Here is a 17,695-nt window from a genome sequence, read left to right as displayed (position 1 = left end):
AATGACAAGTGTGAGTGTGAGACTGTGTGACCTGGTGATTGGACAGAGGAACAGAACTCCGTTAGCTTTGAGAAGTTATCCTGAGGAACTAGGTACTGTATGAGGTACTGTATGAGGACTAGGTACTATATGAGGACCATAAAAATTGGGACCTCTCAGGTAGCACAAGAATGAGTGAATTGGGCAAATGAGAATGAGAGATGGATGGGAGCTGCAGAGCCTTTGGGAATGATTTAATCGGAGGGCCTGCTGGGCCCTGTGAGACTGGCAGCATTACACTGTTGCCCAAATCCAGATTTTTCTAAAGATTCCAGTATCCCTGATTTAAAAACAAACGGACAAACAACTCTATTTAAAACTAAGTAATTAGTTTTTCTAAGGCATGGGCATTTGGTGCAGCTGGTTAAGCCACCACCTAGGAGGCCTGCATCCTATGTCAGAGTGCTGGTTGGAGTCCCAGGTCCTACACTTCTGGACCAGCTTTCTGTTGTTGCATCTCGGGAGGCTGGAGATGGTGGCTGCATTGCTGGGCTGCTGGCTTTGGGAAGAACTCTCTGTGTGTCTGTTGCTCTGCCTTTTATGTAGATGAAAATAAACATTAAAACAAATAAGTGTCAGGCCCGGCACAGTGGCACAAGTGGTTAAAGGTCCTCACCTTGCACACCCGGGATCCCATATGGGCGCCGGTTCTATCCCGACAGCCCCGCTTCCCTTCCAGCTCCCTGCCTGTGGCCCGGGAAAGCAGTCGAGGACGGCCCAAAGCTTTGGGACCCTGCACCCGCGTGGGAGGCCCGGAAGAGGCTCCTGGCTTCGGATGGGCATGGTATCGGCCGTTGCGCTCACTTGGGGAGTGAATCATTGGACGGAAGATCTTCCTCTCTATCTCTCTTCTCTGTATATCTGCCTTTCCAATAAAAAAATAATAATTCTTAAAAAAAAAAAACAAATAAGTGTTAAAATTTTTTGCAAAGCATTGACCCTTAACAGGAATAACTATGGGTTAAATTGGTATGCTAATTTTAAACTCTGGCTTATGTACATGAAAATATTTTCTGTGGCTTCACTAGAGTAAAAATTAGAGATCTGTCAAAATTATGGTTAGGTAAGTAAGCAATATTATATAAATAACCATTCAAAATGCCAATGAAGACATGGGGAAATGCTGAAGCACAGTACTTATTAAGTAAAACAGAGTTCCCGTTTGTCTGCTTATGCTAGTTATATCCTTGCAGCAGTCTGAATTAGGTTGATAGATGACCAATCAGTGACGTTATAAAGGATGACTTTTAAAGTACCAGAAATACGCATTAGTGTTTCTATATCACTGTATCTTTTACGATGGAAAAATAGTTTTGGATATTTGGAAATCTGTATTTCACATTTATGCTTTAATATCCTTGTAGAATGTTTAAAGGCTTTGGGTTACATGGAACGTGCTGCCGAAAGCTATGGTAAAGTCGTTGATCTGGCTCCCCTCCATTTGGATGCAAGAATCTCACTTTCTACCCTTCAGCAGCAGCTGGGCCGTCCTGAGAAAGCTCTAGAAGCTTTGGAACCAATGTATGATCCAGATACTTTAGCACAGGATGCAAATGCTGCACAGCAGGTAAGCCATGCAACACTTTCTCGTGAATTCATTTTAGAGCTTTTTCCTCAGGGATATCTTTATAGGTTATATTCTACATTGTACTACAGTGTACTAAATTTCTGAAAAAACAGTAATTAGTTTTAGTTCCTTAATAGACATTATAAGTTATAGCTTCTAAAGTATTGGGTTATAATTGTCAAAATTCATAGATATTTACCTGTTTTTTTGTAAATAATACAACTTCCAAGAAAAGAATCTTGAACTCAGTTTTGTGCTTATTTACTTAGGAGCTGAAATTATTGCTTCATCGTTCTACTCTGTTGTTTTCACAAGGCAAAATATATGGTTATGTGGATGCCTTACTTACCATGTTGGCCATGCTTTTAAAGGTAATGATTTTTTTATTAGCCTTGTTGTGTTTTGGCATGTTCTGTAATATTCTACTCTGCTAAAACTTAGACTACTTAAACTGGGTTTCATCTTAAGATTTTGGATTAGAAGTTTGTAATGAAAGTTCTGCATGATACCGTATACTTTATTGTACATTGAGTGAATGGAAACCTTTCCTGCTGTATTTTTCAGTTAATGGCCAAGATTGTTCACTTTGTAAAAATGTTTTCCAGATCTGATATCATTGTTTGGCTTTTCTGTAGGAAAGGGTGTGTGTGTGTATACATGTTATCAAATTAATGTGAATTACCTTATTTTTCCTAAGGTGAGCAGTGTCACCTAAACTTTCTTTGGTAAGATAAAAACAATTTTCATTTAGCTATTTTTTTTTCCCCAGGAAGTAATTTGACGTTTCTCCTCACTTAAAGCTTGTGGTATTTGTGGTTTGTTGGTTTCTTTAAAAAAAAAATACTAAGATATCTCAAATTACTCTTTCTTAGGTAGCAATGAATAGAGCTCAGGTCTGCTTGATATCAAGTTCCAAATCTGGAGAGAGGCATCTCTACCTCATTAAAGTATCGAGAGACAAAATATCAGACAGCAACGAGCAAGAGACTGCCAACTGCGATGCAAAAGGTAACCATTTCCCTTGGCAGGAGCAAAAACACTTGCCATCTCCCACTGCTTTTCCAGGTGTATTGTCAGGGCTGAAGGACTCCAACCAGTGCCCATATGAGATGCTGGCAGTGAAAGCAGACGCTTAATATGCCATTTTGTGCCAGTCTGGATATATGCAACTTTTTAAAAAGGATTATTCATTTGAAATAATTGCAGAAAAAGCAATCTTTGAAGAATTCGTTTGAAAGAATTACAGAGACAGATCTTCCATCCTTTTATTTATTCCCCAGATTGCCACAGTTGCAAAGACTTGGCCTGGCCAGACTTTCTCTTTAGTGTACCTGGGTGGGAGGGGCCCAAGTTGGCTTCCCAGGACATTTGGGATGCCAGTTTCACAGATGCGGCTTTACTTGCTCTGCCACAAGACTGGTTCCAATACCTGCAACTTTCTACTCTGATTTTTTTCACTTAACAGTTTGTCATGTTGTATTTTTTTAGTAATGATGCTTAAAAAATGAAATCCACTCTTTTTTGATATATGCTTCTGAAAATTTTATAAGCTACGTGCTAAGAGTTTTATATATTTTTGTGTATTTTATTATTATATTTCCAAAGAATTCTTGCACCAGAAGAGTAAAATTTTAAGATTTTTTTAAAGGATTATGAGAGAGGCGTCCAGGTAAGGACGCTTGTAGAAAGTTTTGAAGGCAGAAAAACTTGAAATTAGAAAAAAACAAGAATAATTTGAATTTGCTCAATAATTTTAAAATGAGAGGCATGGGTGGAGGGAGGGAGGAAGGGATGAACTGAAACTCCCCTCCTGCCCATTCATTACTTCATTCCCCAAGTGTCTAGTAAAGGCCCAGTGCTGGGTACCAACGTGGGTGGCCTGGACCTCAGTGCAGATCTCCAGGGAACAGCTTGAGTAGTTAGGCCGAAACAGCTGCTTCCCCGGGTCTGCAGTAGCAGGAAGTTGTGGTCGGGATCCAGAAACAGATACCAAGCCCAGAGACTCTGATGTGAGCAGATCCTTGAGTGCTGTGTAAGCGCAGAATCTTGCATGACCGTGGTCATAAAAAGGATATAGAAGGGACATTTTTCTGTCTTGTCCCAGCTAGCACTGAGGAATGCAAATGGTTTGTGAAAAAAACATACCAGAGATCTACTTGGGCTTGTGGGTTGTTAAGCAGGCAGTAGTGTAGTATAAATAAGCAACTATTCCCCTTTTCATTCCTTCTCAGGAGGGTGTTAGCAAGAATTCAGGTCTATAGGACTAGAGTTGTTAAATTTATCCTAAAGTTGATGAGAATTTTAAAATACTGCTATTTCTGGAAATGCTGTTTGTTAACTTATTTTCATTGGTCTCGTAGCAATATTTGCTGTACTCACAAACGTCTTGACAAAAGATGACTGGTGGAACCTTTTGTTGAAGGCCATATACTCCTTATGTGACCTATCCCGATTTCAAGAGGCTGAGTTACTTGTAGATTCTTCATTGGAATATTATTCATTTTATGATGACAGGCAAAAACGCAAAGAACTAGAATATTTTGGTCTATCTGCTGCAATTCTGGACAAAAATTTCAGAAAAGCATACAACTATATCAGGTAATTTTAAAATGTATTTTAAATGGATAAAAATATATATATATTTTATTCCCATACTAGAGTTAGTTTGAATTCTATTACTTACTGACTAATTTAGTTCTATGGTGATTCTCACAGGTAATATCTAAGAATTAACTGGTTTGAGATTTAAATCCAGGAGGTTTAACGGCGGGGGGGCGAGTTGGTCAGGTACTTGAGTTCTTGTGCCCAACCCCTGCCCCCCCTTTTTATTCAATATTTAGTTTTGACTTTATAGTAAGAAAATCCATTGGCTTACTACTCAAAAGGCAGCACTGCCTAGAGCTGAGCTGGGGCAAAGTTGGGAGTCAGATTTTCCAAGTGGGTGCAGGGGTCCAAGTCAACCCAGGGCCATTGTGGAGGATGGTCTATATAGAGGTTTTTACAAAATCAGAAACAAGATGTGTAGAAATGTTAAGCAGCCTTTTCTGGGAAAAATACTTCATGAGCTTTTGCCTAGACTGTGGTAGTGCTTTTTTTCTAATGAGGATGTTACTGGTTAGTGTTAAGACTATGCTAAGATGTTTTATTCTTAGAAATCCAGAGGATTTTCTTTTCACATTATTTCCCCTTCTCAATAAATTATAGGATAATGGTAATGGAAAATGTTAATAAGCCCCAGCTCTGGAACATATTTAATCAAGTTACCATGCACTCCCAAGATGTACGGCATCATCGCTTCTGTCTCCGTTTAATGTTGAAAAACCCAGATAATCATGCCCTGTGTGTCTTAAATGGGCACAATGCATTTGTGTCTGGAAGCTTTAAGCATGCACTTGGTAAGTGTCTCAGCACAAGCCTTGGTCAGTGTGTGGAGGAGAGGGCTTAGGTTATTCCCTCACCTATTTTATTTCACTGCCTTAGTTCTAAAATGGAGAGAACTTGGTCTACCTTGTATGTTTTTGTGCATGTTAATATAAAATTCTTAAAAGTATGCCTAACACCTTGTGTTAATAGTAATGATTAAAATCTAAAGCTTATTAACATTAAAGTGGAAGTGGTCTTACGATCCATTTTAAAGGTCAGAAATTTTGTCTGCCTAGGCTTGTTTTTAAAATATTTTTCATTAAATATGGATGCTTCTGCTACCTGAGTGTAGTTTGCTATAGTGCAATAAAGAATTTAAAGCTTGCAGATAGCTGATTCCAACTTGTCCCCTTAAAGAAATTAAGATTTACTTACAAAGTGCTTACAAATTCTAATTAAGCTCAAAGAAAATTCTTAATCATTTGCAGCAAGTTTCTATAATGAGGCATCAACGGCAAACTAAGCTCAAAAATTAGGAATATATCTCATGCTGCCTGAATATTAGTGGTATTGTCTTCCAGCTATTTCAGGCTTTCATGTTTTTTGTGTATAGTGCTTTGTTTTGTTTAAAAAGATTTTACTTTTACTTTTATGTATTTTACTTGTAAGTAAGAGAGCGAGCTTTCATCCACTGGTTAACGCCCCATGTGGTAGTGATGGCCAGGGCTGGGAGCTTCTTGCATGTCTTCCATTTGGATGCAGAGACCCAAGCACTTGGGCCAGCGTCCACAGCGTTCCCAGGCCAAGGGCAGGGAGCTGGATTAGCAGAGCAGCCAGGACAGGATCTGGAGCCAGTATGAGCTGCCTGAACCATAAGCACATTAGCCTGACAGGCTGCTTGGCTGGCCCCTGATGGTGCTTTTATAATTTCACCTCAAACAATAGCTGTGGGTGCTTCCTCTAGTGTGAATACTTGTTTTTCAATTATTTAATAGTAAACTGAGATGGAGAAGAATTTTCACTTTCTATAAATGTTCCTATTATGGTAGAAAATAATAAACTACAGTAATTTTTGCTGCTAAAGATTGTGACGTATTTCCAGAATAGAAGCCAGAAGTCTATATTGAAATAGTGATATAACACATTAATTCCTTAAGGAAATAAAACTTTTACTTCATAAGTAGGCTTCTGATATAATGGTATAAATGGAATACATAGGGTTCATGAAGCCCCAAGTTACTGTATTATTATTTAGTTTTTATTAGGTTTAGAAAAACAAATCATAATCTAAAAAATTAGAGTTAGATTTCTAACTTTCCCTAATCCAAACTGAAATTTATAACAGGTTAATTTTACAAAAGAATTCACCAAAAGCCCATTTCCCCAGTGTTTTAAAATAATGTTATTATTGGATCCAGGATCATAGTTGATAATTTTGGAAATAGTGCTCTACAGGAAATGCCTAGTTATGCCTCAAAAAGAGCTACTGTTATCTTTGTCAAACTACATTTGTGGGGAAATTGTATGCTATACTCAGATGAATACTATTTTTAATTTTAAAGCAATATGTAACAAAGGAGATTGTTGGATGTTAAAATCGATGTTTGTTTAGCTTTAAAATTCTGCTTGAATAGATGTAAAGGAGAAAGGTGCTATTTCCCTGCATTCTTTTTCCAGGACAGTACGCGCAGGCTTTTCGCACCGATCCCAATGAACCTCTGTATAGCCTTTGCATAGGCCTAACCTTCATCCATATGGCATCTCAGAAGTGTGTGTTAAGACGGCATGCTCTGATTGTGCAGGTAATGCATTTTTCATGTCCCTTGAAAGTGAATGTACTTAATGAGTTTCAAAAATCTTATCTCAAAATCAGCACCTATTTAGTGTCCATGCTGTGGGGGCGCTGGACTTACCATTCAGTTGCGCTCATGGTTCAGTCTTACTATACATAATTTTAGTGGGGTTATAGAAGGACACATGTGCAGGCTCCCTTAGCCTGTGTAGCACCAGGTCCTAAAAACTCAATTTTTTCCAATAGTGAATGCTGGTGTTTCCTTCCACTATTACCAGTAAGTTATTCTTGTATACATTTTTAATAGCTATTTAGTAAGAATATAAACTAGATAAGGTAAGAGATCGTGGCTATCACTGCTGCATCTTCAACTTTGTTTTCATTACAACCTGCATGATGCTCTTCATGTGTTTATGTACTGGCACATGTTCTTCATACAAATATATAAATAATCGATCTTTTCTCTTTGGCAGGGGTTTTCCTTTCTTAACCGTTACCTCAGTATCCGTGGACCCTGCCAAGAATCGTTCTACAATTTAGGCCGTGGCCTTCATCAACTGGGGCTGATGCATCTTGCAATCCACTACTACCAGAGGGCCCTGGAGCTCCCTCCGCTTGTGGTCGAGGTATTGTACATGTCTTTTTAAAACTGAGGAATTAGTACTTACCTAAATGCCATTATTTACAAACGAAGCTAAGTATTGCAATGTAGAAAGCAAAATATAGATTGTGGTGAAAACACAAGACAAATATAACTTGTCAGCACCTTTGATAACCTGGGCAGTCATGTGACCATGAACAGCTTGTGCTTAAGACCATTTCACTTACCCCAGGAGAGTCCCTGTGCGCAGCACACCGGAGGGGAGGGACAGGAAGCTTGAGTAATATCACTGCTTACCCTATCTTAAAGAAACTTTATGCTTGAAAGTTAAGTATTATCCTGTGATATTTTAGTTTTAAAGCCTGAAAATGTGTGTGTGTATATATAGTACCATAAAAATTTGAGTTTTATACATTATCATTAAACTTAAATATGCCAAAAATATTATATGTATAAAAATCTGTTCATTGGCGTATGCCTTCTGTGACACAGAATAACTTTCTCCCTGTTTACTGAAATTACCAATCTTCCCTTTTGTAGTTTTTTTTTTAAGATTTATTTATTTCCATTGGAAAGGCAGATAGATATACAGAGACAGAGAGGAAGATCTTCTATCCGATCGTTCACTCCCCAAGTGAGTGCAACGGCCAGAGCTGAGCCAATCTGAAGCCAGGAGCTCTTCCAGATCTCCCACATGGGTGCAGGGTCTCAAGGCTTTCCCAGGCCACAGGCAGGGAGCTGGATGGGAAGCAGGGCCACTGGGATTAGAACTGGCGCTCATATGGGATCCTTGCGTGTGCAAGGCGAGGACCTTAACCACTATGCCATTGAGCCGGGCCCATCCTTTTACATTTTTAAAGATCTTATGGATCTTTATGAACCAAGCAGAAAAGTTACAACAGAAACATTGCTGTATTGTTCTCTCCCAACAATGTAGATTAGTTAATGAACTCCTTCAACAAACTGACTTTTCTTTATCACAGCACTCCTAGAATTAGATAGTAATTCAGAGTGCTGAAATTTATTCTGGAGACTTGGAAATACAGCATAACTGCATTTCTTTTAGGCTGGTCTGTTGGAGCCCAGTGCAGGAACTAAGTCCAAAACAGTGGGCTCCCGTCATGGTAACAGTCCTTACCCTGGGCCCTCTCTCCTTCAGGTGAGGTTAGCTAGTGACCAAAACTAGTTACACTTCCCTTCATTTTAGGCTTCTGGTGTCTGCATGTTTACAACATGATCCTTCCAGCCAAGTGCAGACTGTCTGATGTTGAACAAACATCTGGATGCACATGCATCTAAAGGCTTCTGGGAGGATATGGTAGTCCAGGAGTTTGGAGTGTGCTCCTTAATTTGGGTCCTTATGAATCTAACCAAATATAGATCAGAGAACTTAGCCCTAATATCCAGTGTACTCACCTATGACAATAGCAGTTGTATGTATTCCTCTGCATTTAGATGGCAGGTAGCAATTGGAGCATTCCCCACAGCTTAATGTTCCCTGCCAGAAAATGGCAGATCTTAAAAACTAGTTAATTTTTTTTAAAGATTTATTTTTATTGGAGAGGCGGATATACAGAGAGGAGAGACAGTGAGAAAGATCTTCCACCTGATGGTTCACTCCCCAAGTGAGTGCAACGGCCGGAGCTGAGCCAATCTGAAGCCAGGAACTCTTCCAGGCCTCCCACACGGGTGCAGGATCCCAAGGCTTTGGGCCATCCTTGACTGCTTTCCCAGGCCACAAGCAGGAATCCCAGCATGTGCAAGGCAAGGACTTTAACCACTAAGCTATCGCGCTGCGCCCAAAAACTGGTTAATTTTTAAATTCACTAGTCAAGTCTAATATTGCAAATTGAATCATGTTATAAAAAGACACAATTTTATCTACTTTATGCAACTAACCATCTTAAAATAGGATACTTACAAAAAGTTTCCAAATTCTGGAGGAATAAGATCCTGAGAAAAAAAATCGCTTCTCGGCCTTTTGGCTAAGATCAAGTGTAACATCCTGAGAAAAAGTGAATGTATCCATTTTGTTTACAAAACTGCAGTTAACTTTGGTAAAAATAAAATCACTATCCTATTTTTCATATTTAAGGAAATTTAAACAATACAACCACATAAAACTTACTTGTGATGTTAGGAATGACTTTGAGTCAGTTTTTCCACTGGAATTCTTAACTAATCCAATGGCACTTAGCGCTTCCAGAAACATGGACTTGACGGTGCAGATTTTATGCTATAGTTATTTGAAAAACTTCCCAAAACAGCATTTTTTACTGTGAGCAAGACTTAAAAATTGTTGCAAAAGAATGTGATATGTTAAAAATTACTGTAATTGGGATCTAGAACATTTCTAGGAAATTGTTAAAGAGATTTCACATACAATTGAACAAATCAAGAGAAGCCTGATATGTGTAATTTGGTTGCTTTGTATGAAAAACCAAGAGCTACTAAAACATCACACATCATCATGAAGTAAAAACAAAACGGCACAAAGCGTGCACGGTACTTACCAGGATGCTGTAAGGTTCTCCTTTAAGGACAGATCACTAGGGCTGCTGTTACGGGCACAGCATTTTAAGCTGCTGCTTGCCACACTGGCATCCTGTCACAGTGCTTGTTGGAATCCTGTTTCTGACCCAGCTCCCTGCTAATTTACCTGAGGAGTCGGTGAAAGACAGCCCAAATACCCGAGTTCCTGCCATCCGTGTGGGACATTCCTGGGGCCAGCCCGATCCTAGCTGATGGCAATCTCTGGGGATTTAAGCAGCAGACAAAAAGCCTCTTTCTCTGCCCTTCAAAGAACAGATTAGCTCTTCAAGAAAACTATTTGAATAACACAAAATTACTGATTTTGGATCAGTGTGCTTCTGATAATAATGCTCAATTTTTAGGAAAACTTAAAATTCCCTTTTTATTCCACCACCTTAGTTTTTAGTCAGATTTCTCTTAACAACACAGGCTTTAATGAAACATGCCTTAGCTTCCCTCATCTACAGAATTTACTGGAATTCTAATTTTGATTGCCACATTAGTTTGTGAACCAGCAGTCTGTTGACTTACACCATAATGTGGAATTCTTTCAATAATTGACACCAAATCAACATCTTCTATTTTCTATGGATTTTTGAAGTCCTTTCATATAAGGACATAGAAAGCCTGAACAGACCAGTAACAGGTAATGAGATTCAACCACTTATCAAGTCTCCCAGCAAAAAGCCCAGATAAAGTTAGAATTTGATAGCTTTATTGTTAAATTTTAAAGAATCAATGCCACTTCCTCTCAGATTGCTAAAAAAAGTACTGAACAGGAAGGAGACCTTGTATAAGGCCAGCATTCTTCTTGTTATCCTCATGGCACAACCAGACAAGGACACAGCAACATAACCTGATGAATAGCAAGGCAAAATTTCTCATGGAGTCTAACAACACAAAAATTATACACCACAATCAAGTGATATTAATCCCAGGGATGCAAGGAAGGTTCAATATACAGAAACTGATACGTAAATCATATCAACAGAATGATGAAGAAAAAGCACTTGGTAAAACTATTATCTCTTCATGGTAGTCCTCAAATTAGTAATGGATAGCCACTCTCCGTGAGTATTGGAAATCTTGACCATAGTAGTTAAAGAGGATGAGATAAAAGGTGCACAAACAGGAAAGGTCAAATTATCTTTTGTCTATAAAATAAATGATTATATATAATTATATAAATGTATATAATCAGCACCTCAAGACTCCATTAGGAACGAAAAATTCAATAGTCCCAGGATACAAAAGCCCTCAGGTTTTGTATATATCAAACGTTGAAAATTCAAAGGGAGAAACTAAAAGCAGTATCATTTAGAATAGCTACAAGTGAATAATTACCTAGGATTATATTTAACCAAGAAATAAATTATCTCTAGTATGAATATTATAAACACTGATGAAAGAGGATACAGGAAGATGGAAATACCTTCTATGTTCACTGTAATAATATTATTACAACTTCCATATAATGTCAGGCTAACTACAGATTTAGCATAATTGCTATTGGCATATCAGTGACATTCTTCATAGGAAGTAGGAAAAAAAATCCTAAAAGTAAATGGAATCACACTTCAGCAACAAAAGCATTCCTATACAAAATCAACAAAGCTTGGAGATATAATACATGACAAATACTGCAATATTATATAGTAGTCTAATTAGCATGCTACTGACATTAAAACAGACCAACCAGAATAGAAAACACAAATCCATCTATTTACAGTCAACCGATTTTTAACAAAAGCAAGAAATACATAGGAGAAAGGAAAATTTCTTCAATACATAATGCTTAGAAAACTGGATCCCCTGGGCCTAGCACAATAGCATAGTGGCTAAAGTCCTCACCTTGCACACGCCAGGATCCCATGTGGGCACTGGTTCTAATCCTGGCAGCTCCACTTCCCATCCAGCTCCCTGCTTGTGGCCTGGGAAAGCAGTCAAGGACAGCCCAAAGCCTTGGGACCCTGTACCTGCGTGAGAGACCTGGAAGAGCTCCTGGCTCCTGGCTTCGGATTGGGTCAGCTCCGGCCGTTGCACTCACTTGGGGAATGAACCATCGGGCGGAAGATCTTTCTGTCTCTCCTCTCTGTATTTATGCCTCTCCAATAAAAATAAATCTTAAAAAAAAAACTGGATCCGTCTCCCCACTCTGCATGTCCCCACATGCAGAATCAACGCCAACACTTCAGTGTTTACACCTGCTACTTGGAAGCCACTAGAGGGAAGACTACAGAACGTTCGTTAGTCTAGGCTAATATTTTTGTATGTAAACTTCAGAGTAGTGGTAAGAAAAGCAAAAATTGGGATTGCACCAAACTAAGTGGCTTTTGTAGAGCAAACGAAACAAGAATGAAATAGGAGTGAAGAGGCAACCTACAGAATGAGACATTTTTCAATTACTCATTCAACAGCATTTCCAGGATTCATAAAGAACTCTTAATAACTTGGCAACAACAAAAATACTCACCAAATAACTCAGGTAAAATTGGGCAAATGATCTGAACAGACCTCCAGACGAGTTACACAAATGACCAGCAAATACATAAAAATGTTTAACGTCACTAATCAGGGAAAGGCAAATCAAAACCGGTAGGAGATACCAACTCATCGTAGTCAGAACAGCTGTTATCAGCAAGGAAAAAAGCAAAGCTACCTGTTAGCAAGGGTGCAGAGAAAGGGCAACTCAACTAGACTGTTGCTAGAAAGGTAGAAGAGTACAGCCAATCAGGACAACTGTATGGCAGTTCCCCAGGGCACCAGGGTTACCATCTAATCTCGCAATCCAACTACAGGATATATACCCAAAGAAAAGGAGACGTAAAGCCATCTACACTAACATGCCTACTGTGGCACTATTCACAATATCCGAGATATGATACCAACTTGTGTCCATTGACAGGTGCAGGGACTAAGAAAATGTGCCATGGCTATGTTCACAATTTAAAAATTTTGGTGCCAGAAATTTGTGCAATTGATGCAAACAGTGGTCTTCAGCAATTCATGGGGAAATGAGTATTATGAAAAAGCTGTATATGGATCTCAAAACAGCTTTCGTGCCAAAATGAGTTTCTCTCTAAATTGTTCGCTCAGAAACATTTTAAACCACACATATCAGCCATAAAACCAATGAAATTCAATTATTTGCAACAACATGGACACAACTGGAGGATATTATATAATGTGAATTAAGCCAGGCACCACTTATTTCCACTTGTATGTGGGAGGATAAATTTGATCTCAAACAACAAGAGAATAGTGGGCATCAGAGCCGGGGGAGAGGAGTGAGGCATGGCTAGTGCAGAGGGTACAGCTGTGCAAGGGGAATAACATCTGATTTCCTATAGCACAACGGACAACTAAATGCTTGGCCATTTTGGTTGCTCTGCCAGGGGATTTGGAGGAGCTGGACTAGCAGCAGCTGTGGAGGCAGCAGGTGTCACAGGTGGCCAAACCTGCTGTACCCCGCAGACCCCGCTCTTACGTCAGACTTCCTCTTAGGTTTATTATTCTGTGGATTGTCAGCAGGTCTTATCCTATGGCTTACTGGTTAGATATTTACAGATATTTGATGTTACTGTCACTAACTGAATGAGCTCCTTGTTTCATGGTACACTTTGCTTCACTATTACATGAAGAGTTTTGTAAGCCCATACTGAAACTATTTGGTATAAAATTGCTCTTTTGGCAGTTTAAAAATGTAAAAATATTTGTGTTGTTCTCCAGGGCATAGAAGCTGACCAGTTAGACTTACGGAGAGACATTGCCTACAACCTGTCCCTTATTTACCAGAGCAGCGGGAACACTGCGATGGCTCAGAAGCTTTTGTACACTTACTGTTCTATATGAAGACCCTCGGCTGGAAAAGGAACATTTGGCAGCTGCTGGAGGTGGACCAGTGTCTTCTGTCTCAGGGCTTAGGAGTCTTATTGTCTCCAAAAGGGAGACAACCTGCAGTGTTTGCTAACTGTACTTCATTTTTTCTATGTGATAGTGGTGTTTGCCTGATGTTCAAACTGTCATTCCTACAAGAACGTGCATCTTATGGTAACATTGCCCCCTGTACTGAAATGGACAGTTTTAGTCTTTGGCCCACCTTGATGTTGAAAATGCCACTGTTTAATATTTACTCATCTGCGTTTAATACTCTGTTAAATACCTACAATGTACTAGGCAGTTTGACAGGTGGTGGAATGATGGCAGTACGACAGATAGGTCTTGTCTTTAGTACTTAAAAATACATTACTGACTTGGCAATAATTTACCACCCCATGTAAATTTTTTACATACACAAACATGTTTACTCGCTTGGGATGTGTACGGCATTTCTACAACCTGCTTCATTGCTGTCAGTCATCCTTTCATGGAGCCCAGTTACAGGAAACATCTCGTCAGTGTGGCACAGGTGACTGCTCACTAAAGGAAAAACACATTGAAACTCTAGCAGGGCAAGACAATTACCTGTTAATTATTTAAACTGGCTAGAGGGCGGCAGGACAATTGATTTAATCATTTAGTTTTCGCTTGCACATAGCTACATAGGCCGTGAGCCTTGGGAGGCTGGGCTTCATTCAAAATATACTTTGCTGAGGCCAATTCAAAAATGTATTTTAACAGCAGTGGAAAGGGGTATCATGCTCAGGAATACAACATGGTTTTGATTTCAAGGTCACCAGGCATGTAGGCAAGACTGGGAGAACTGTGTGGAACAAAGCATTGCTGATACAGCAAACACACAGCGTTATTCATCTGACATACTTTATGTCTTGAATTTAAGATAATCTGTAACAGCCTTTTAGGGGAAGCAAATATTTAATCAATGTGCATATGCATTGTAAGATCCAGTCCAACTGTGGGAGGGAAATAAGAGACTTAAGATGATAGGAATACAATGTGAGTTTTTAAGAATTCTTACCACTTTATATGTAACTTACTGGTGGAAAAGCAAAATTTGTATGTAATAAGTAAATGTAAATTTTATTTTTATAATCAAGATTGCTTCACCTGTTTGTATTTATTTCATGCCTTTTGTAGGTAATCAAGCTAACTGTAATAGATTTGTTGGATTTATTAGAATTCTGTGTTCAAGAATTTCTCTCCTCAATTACACTCGCTGTAGTGAGTCTAGCATCTCCCCAAGCCTGGAGACACGTTCTAGCAGCCTTCCAGTGGAACAGAAGGCTACACTGCCTAGGTTGTTCATCATGCTTCCTGCATTTGCTGGTAAATACAGCATTGATATCTTTAGGTGTTACTATGGCTGCTTTGTTACCTTGAGCTTGTCTGGAGGATAAATAACGTGGATAGCGTGCCACTTCCTGCTCTCAGACGTTCCCTGCAGATAAAAACTGGACATAAGTTTGTCTTAGAGCAGGAAAACTGGCTGTTACAAGTCTCTTAGAAAACATCTGTGGAGGAATTTTTTCAAAACTCCTATCCACTCTCCTAGGTGCCTTTCTGGTCTCAGCAGTGGGACCCTGAGGTGAATTCTGCCTCAGCTCCTGAGCCAAGCTGGACCGACCCAGCGTTTCCCCTCTACTCCAGGAACTTCTGAATTGAGACAATCTTTCTGGGGGCTGGAAACTCAGAACAGTTAGCCAACTCCTTGGAGACAGAATAGTGAGGCTTATGCATGAAAAGAAATGAAGATGAGAGCTAGGGACAACTACTCCGGATTCTCAAATTTTTCCAGCTTTCAGTTCCATCCTTTGTAAGGCCAAGTTCATTTGTACCCTAAGGTTCATTCTTTAAGATATTCTTGATGTTATGATAGCATCCATTTTAATGTTTACAATAGCCTTGAATTTTTCTGTCAGTACCAAAAAAATCCCAACTGACCTACTACTATTCTGTCTTCCTTTTCATTTAGTATTGTTTCATAGCTTTTTCACCAGGACAGGTACATATAATTTATTGTTTAATTGTAAGTAGTGCCACAGGGCTTTGGAAAGTGTTCACGGAAAGTAGGACTGTGTCTACTTTTTGGTGATGTAATCAAGACTGTGGTGCTCCTTGCAGTAGTCAGTACCACAAGTTAGTATCAGAGCACAGGCTAATGCTGTGAACAGCACAATAAATACTAAACAGGAGAGAAAAGCACGTACGGCTTACTGCCCCTGACAGGTAAGGATGTGCTAACGGAGACTACCAACTGGGCCCACAGCCTCAAGCCAACCATTGTCATGAATTGGGAAGTAATTTTCAGGGCAATCTAGAGAAGATGATCAAGTAAGTACTTGAAGTGGACAGAGGTGCATTCTGGAGAGCACCTGAGCATGCTGGTCCTGGCTTGGTTCTCATCAATTAGTAGGTGGGACCAGCTGTGCTCCTTACAGGACTCGCTCTTTGTTCCTACAAAAAAATACTAGATTGGAAGCTCAGGGAACTCCTGTTTTTTTTAATGTTTCTGGATTTCAGAGAGACTGGGAAAGTTGTCCATGATTTGCTGTGGAATCAAAGACAAAATGTTCTGCGACTCATTCAGATAATCAAACCCAAAGAATGAATGTTGGATTGATGCAACTGGAAAGAAACTGAGAACAATATGCTACCATGTTCATTTACAACAACAGTTTAGGTGAAATATAAGAGGCTGTCAGATTTGCATGTTAGAAAACTAGAAGTAATACGTACCAGTACTGATTAATCAAGAGTGAAAAAGATTGGGTTTGGAAAGAAATCTAGCTTGCTCTTGAGCTGCTAAGTCTAAACAGTTTTAAAAAATAAATTGTAAAAATATAGATGGTAACTAGCCCGCCAGTTGCTTGGGGACTTTATCTAACAGCAGCCTCAATGTGATCTGACAAGGGGCTGTCTCTATCAAAGGAAGTGCTTTGACCAACTTTGATGAAAGTGCAGGAAAGTCGGAGTTCTTCACTCCAATTGAGTCTCTTCAGAAAAGGGCAAATGAGAAAGTTAAAACTAGAAGGAAATTAGGATATTAGCCCCAAAACAAGACCTGAAGAGGAACATACAGGTCCTGTCTATTCATAGTCACGGGAAGGCACCTGAGAGTTTACTCTTGATTCTGGCTGGGCTTATCATTAAAGAAATGCCATCTCACTCAGATCGAGGCTACCCCAATCTCACATCTGTGGCAACGGGCACCACTTTCATTCCCCTAGGCAAGGAGGGAAAGGGTCACCTCGGAGGAGAATCCTATCTCCTGGAAGTTCCTACAGGGGCTGAAGTTGGGGGTTTCCAAAGATTTAGCCCATGCTGGCCAAGGAAGCGCCAAAGCCCATGTGCCTGGCACCTTGCCATTAGTATGAAGGTCACCTCAGAGGCAGACACCTGGGCAGAACCTCTGAAATGTGAGACAACACCACAGAGGGGCTGGTGTTGTGGCACAGCATATTAAGCTGCCTGTGATACCAACTTCTCACGAGTATTGGCTGCTCCACTTCCAAATCAGTTCCCTCCAAATTGTCTGGGAAAACATCAAAAAATGGCCCACGTACTTGGGTGTCTGCTACTTTGAGAAACTGGGGTGGATTCCTGCATCCCAGCTTTGGGCTGGGTCAGGCCTGGCTTTTGTTGTGATTTGGGGAGTTAACCAGTGGACAGAGGATCTCTACTCATACCCCACTCCCACAACTCATACAAAAATACATGTTATGAATAAAATAGAAGTAATCCCTCAAGGCGAGAAAATCTTGCATACATGGAGTAAAGATGCTATAAAAAGGAATGATTTCAAACAATGAGGGTTTTATGAGGTTAAAAAACTTTAACTGCCAAAGTTCATACAGCATTTCGGAAAATAGAATTCAAAAGGAGAAAATGAAAAATAAATTAT

General features: G+C 39.6%; 1 protein-coding gene and 1 pseudogene across 2 annotated transcripts in view; both read left to right on the top strand.

The window, feature by feature from the left end:
• Window positions 1-16,497, top strand: part of GTF3C3 (general transcription factor IIIC subunit 3) — a 47,675-nt gene extending 31,178 nt beyond the window's left edge. For both annotated transcript variants that reach the window (XM_040971913.1, XM_040971914.1), the window contains exons 11-18: window positions 1,404-1,606; window positions 1,876-1,977; window positions 2,479-2,614; window positions 3,967-4,204; window positions 4,811-5,001; window positions 6,647-6,771; window positions 7,235-7,387; window positions 13,624-16,497. In XM_040971913.1, coding sequence (XP_040827847.1) covers window positions 1,404-1,606; window positions 1,876-1,977; window positions 2,479-2,614; window positions 3,967-4,204; window positions 4,811-5,001; window positions 6,647-6,771; window positions 7,235-7,387; window positions 13,624-13,746 — 1,271 coding nt within the window. In that variant the 3' untranslated portion in view covers window positions 13,747-16,497. The remainder of the gene's footprint in view (window positions 1-1,403; window positions 1,607-1,875; window positions 1,978-2,478; window positions 2,615-3,966; window positions 4,205-4,810; window positions 5,002-6,646; window positions 6,772-7,234; window positions 7,388-13,623) is intronic.
• On the top strand, window positions 9,328-9,463 carry LOC121150985 (annotated as a pseudogene).
• Window positions 16,498-17,695: the final 1,198 nt, after the last annotated feature.

This window comes from Ochotona curzoniae, unplaced genomic scaffold (assembly GCF_017591425.1).
Source record: "Ochotona curzoniae isolate NIBS_2020 unplaced genomic scaffold, NIBS_Ocur_1.0 contig_2210, whole genome shotgun sequence".
Taxonomy (NCBI): Eukaryota; Metazoa; Chordata; class Mammalia; order Lagomorpha; family Ochotonidae; genus Ochotona; species Ochotona curzoniae.
Note: the sequence above shows the minus strand (reverse complement) of the source record. Positions and strands in the feature narration are given on the sequence as shown.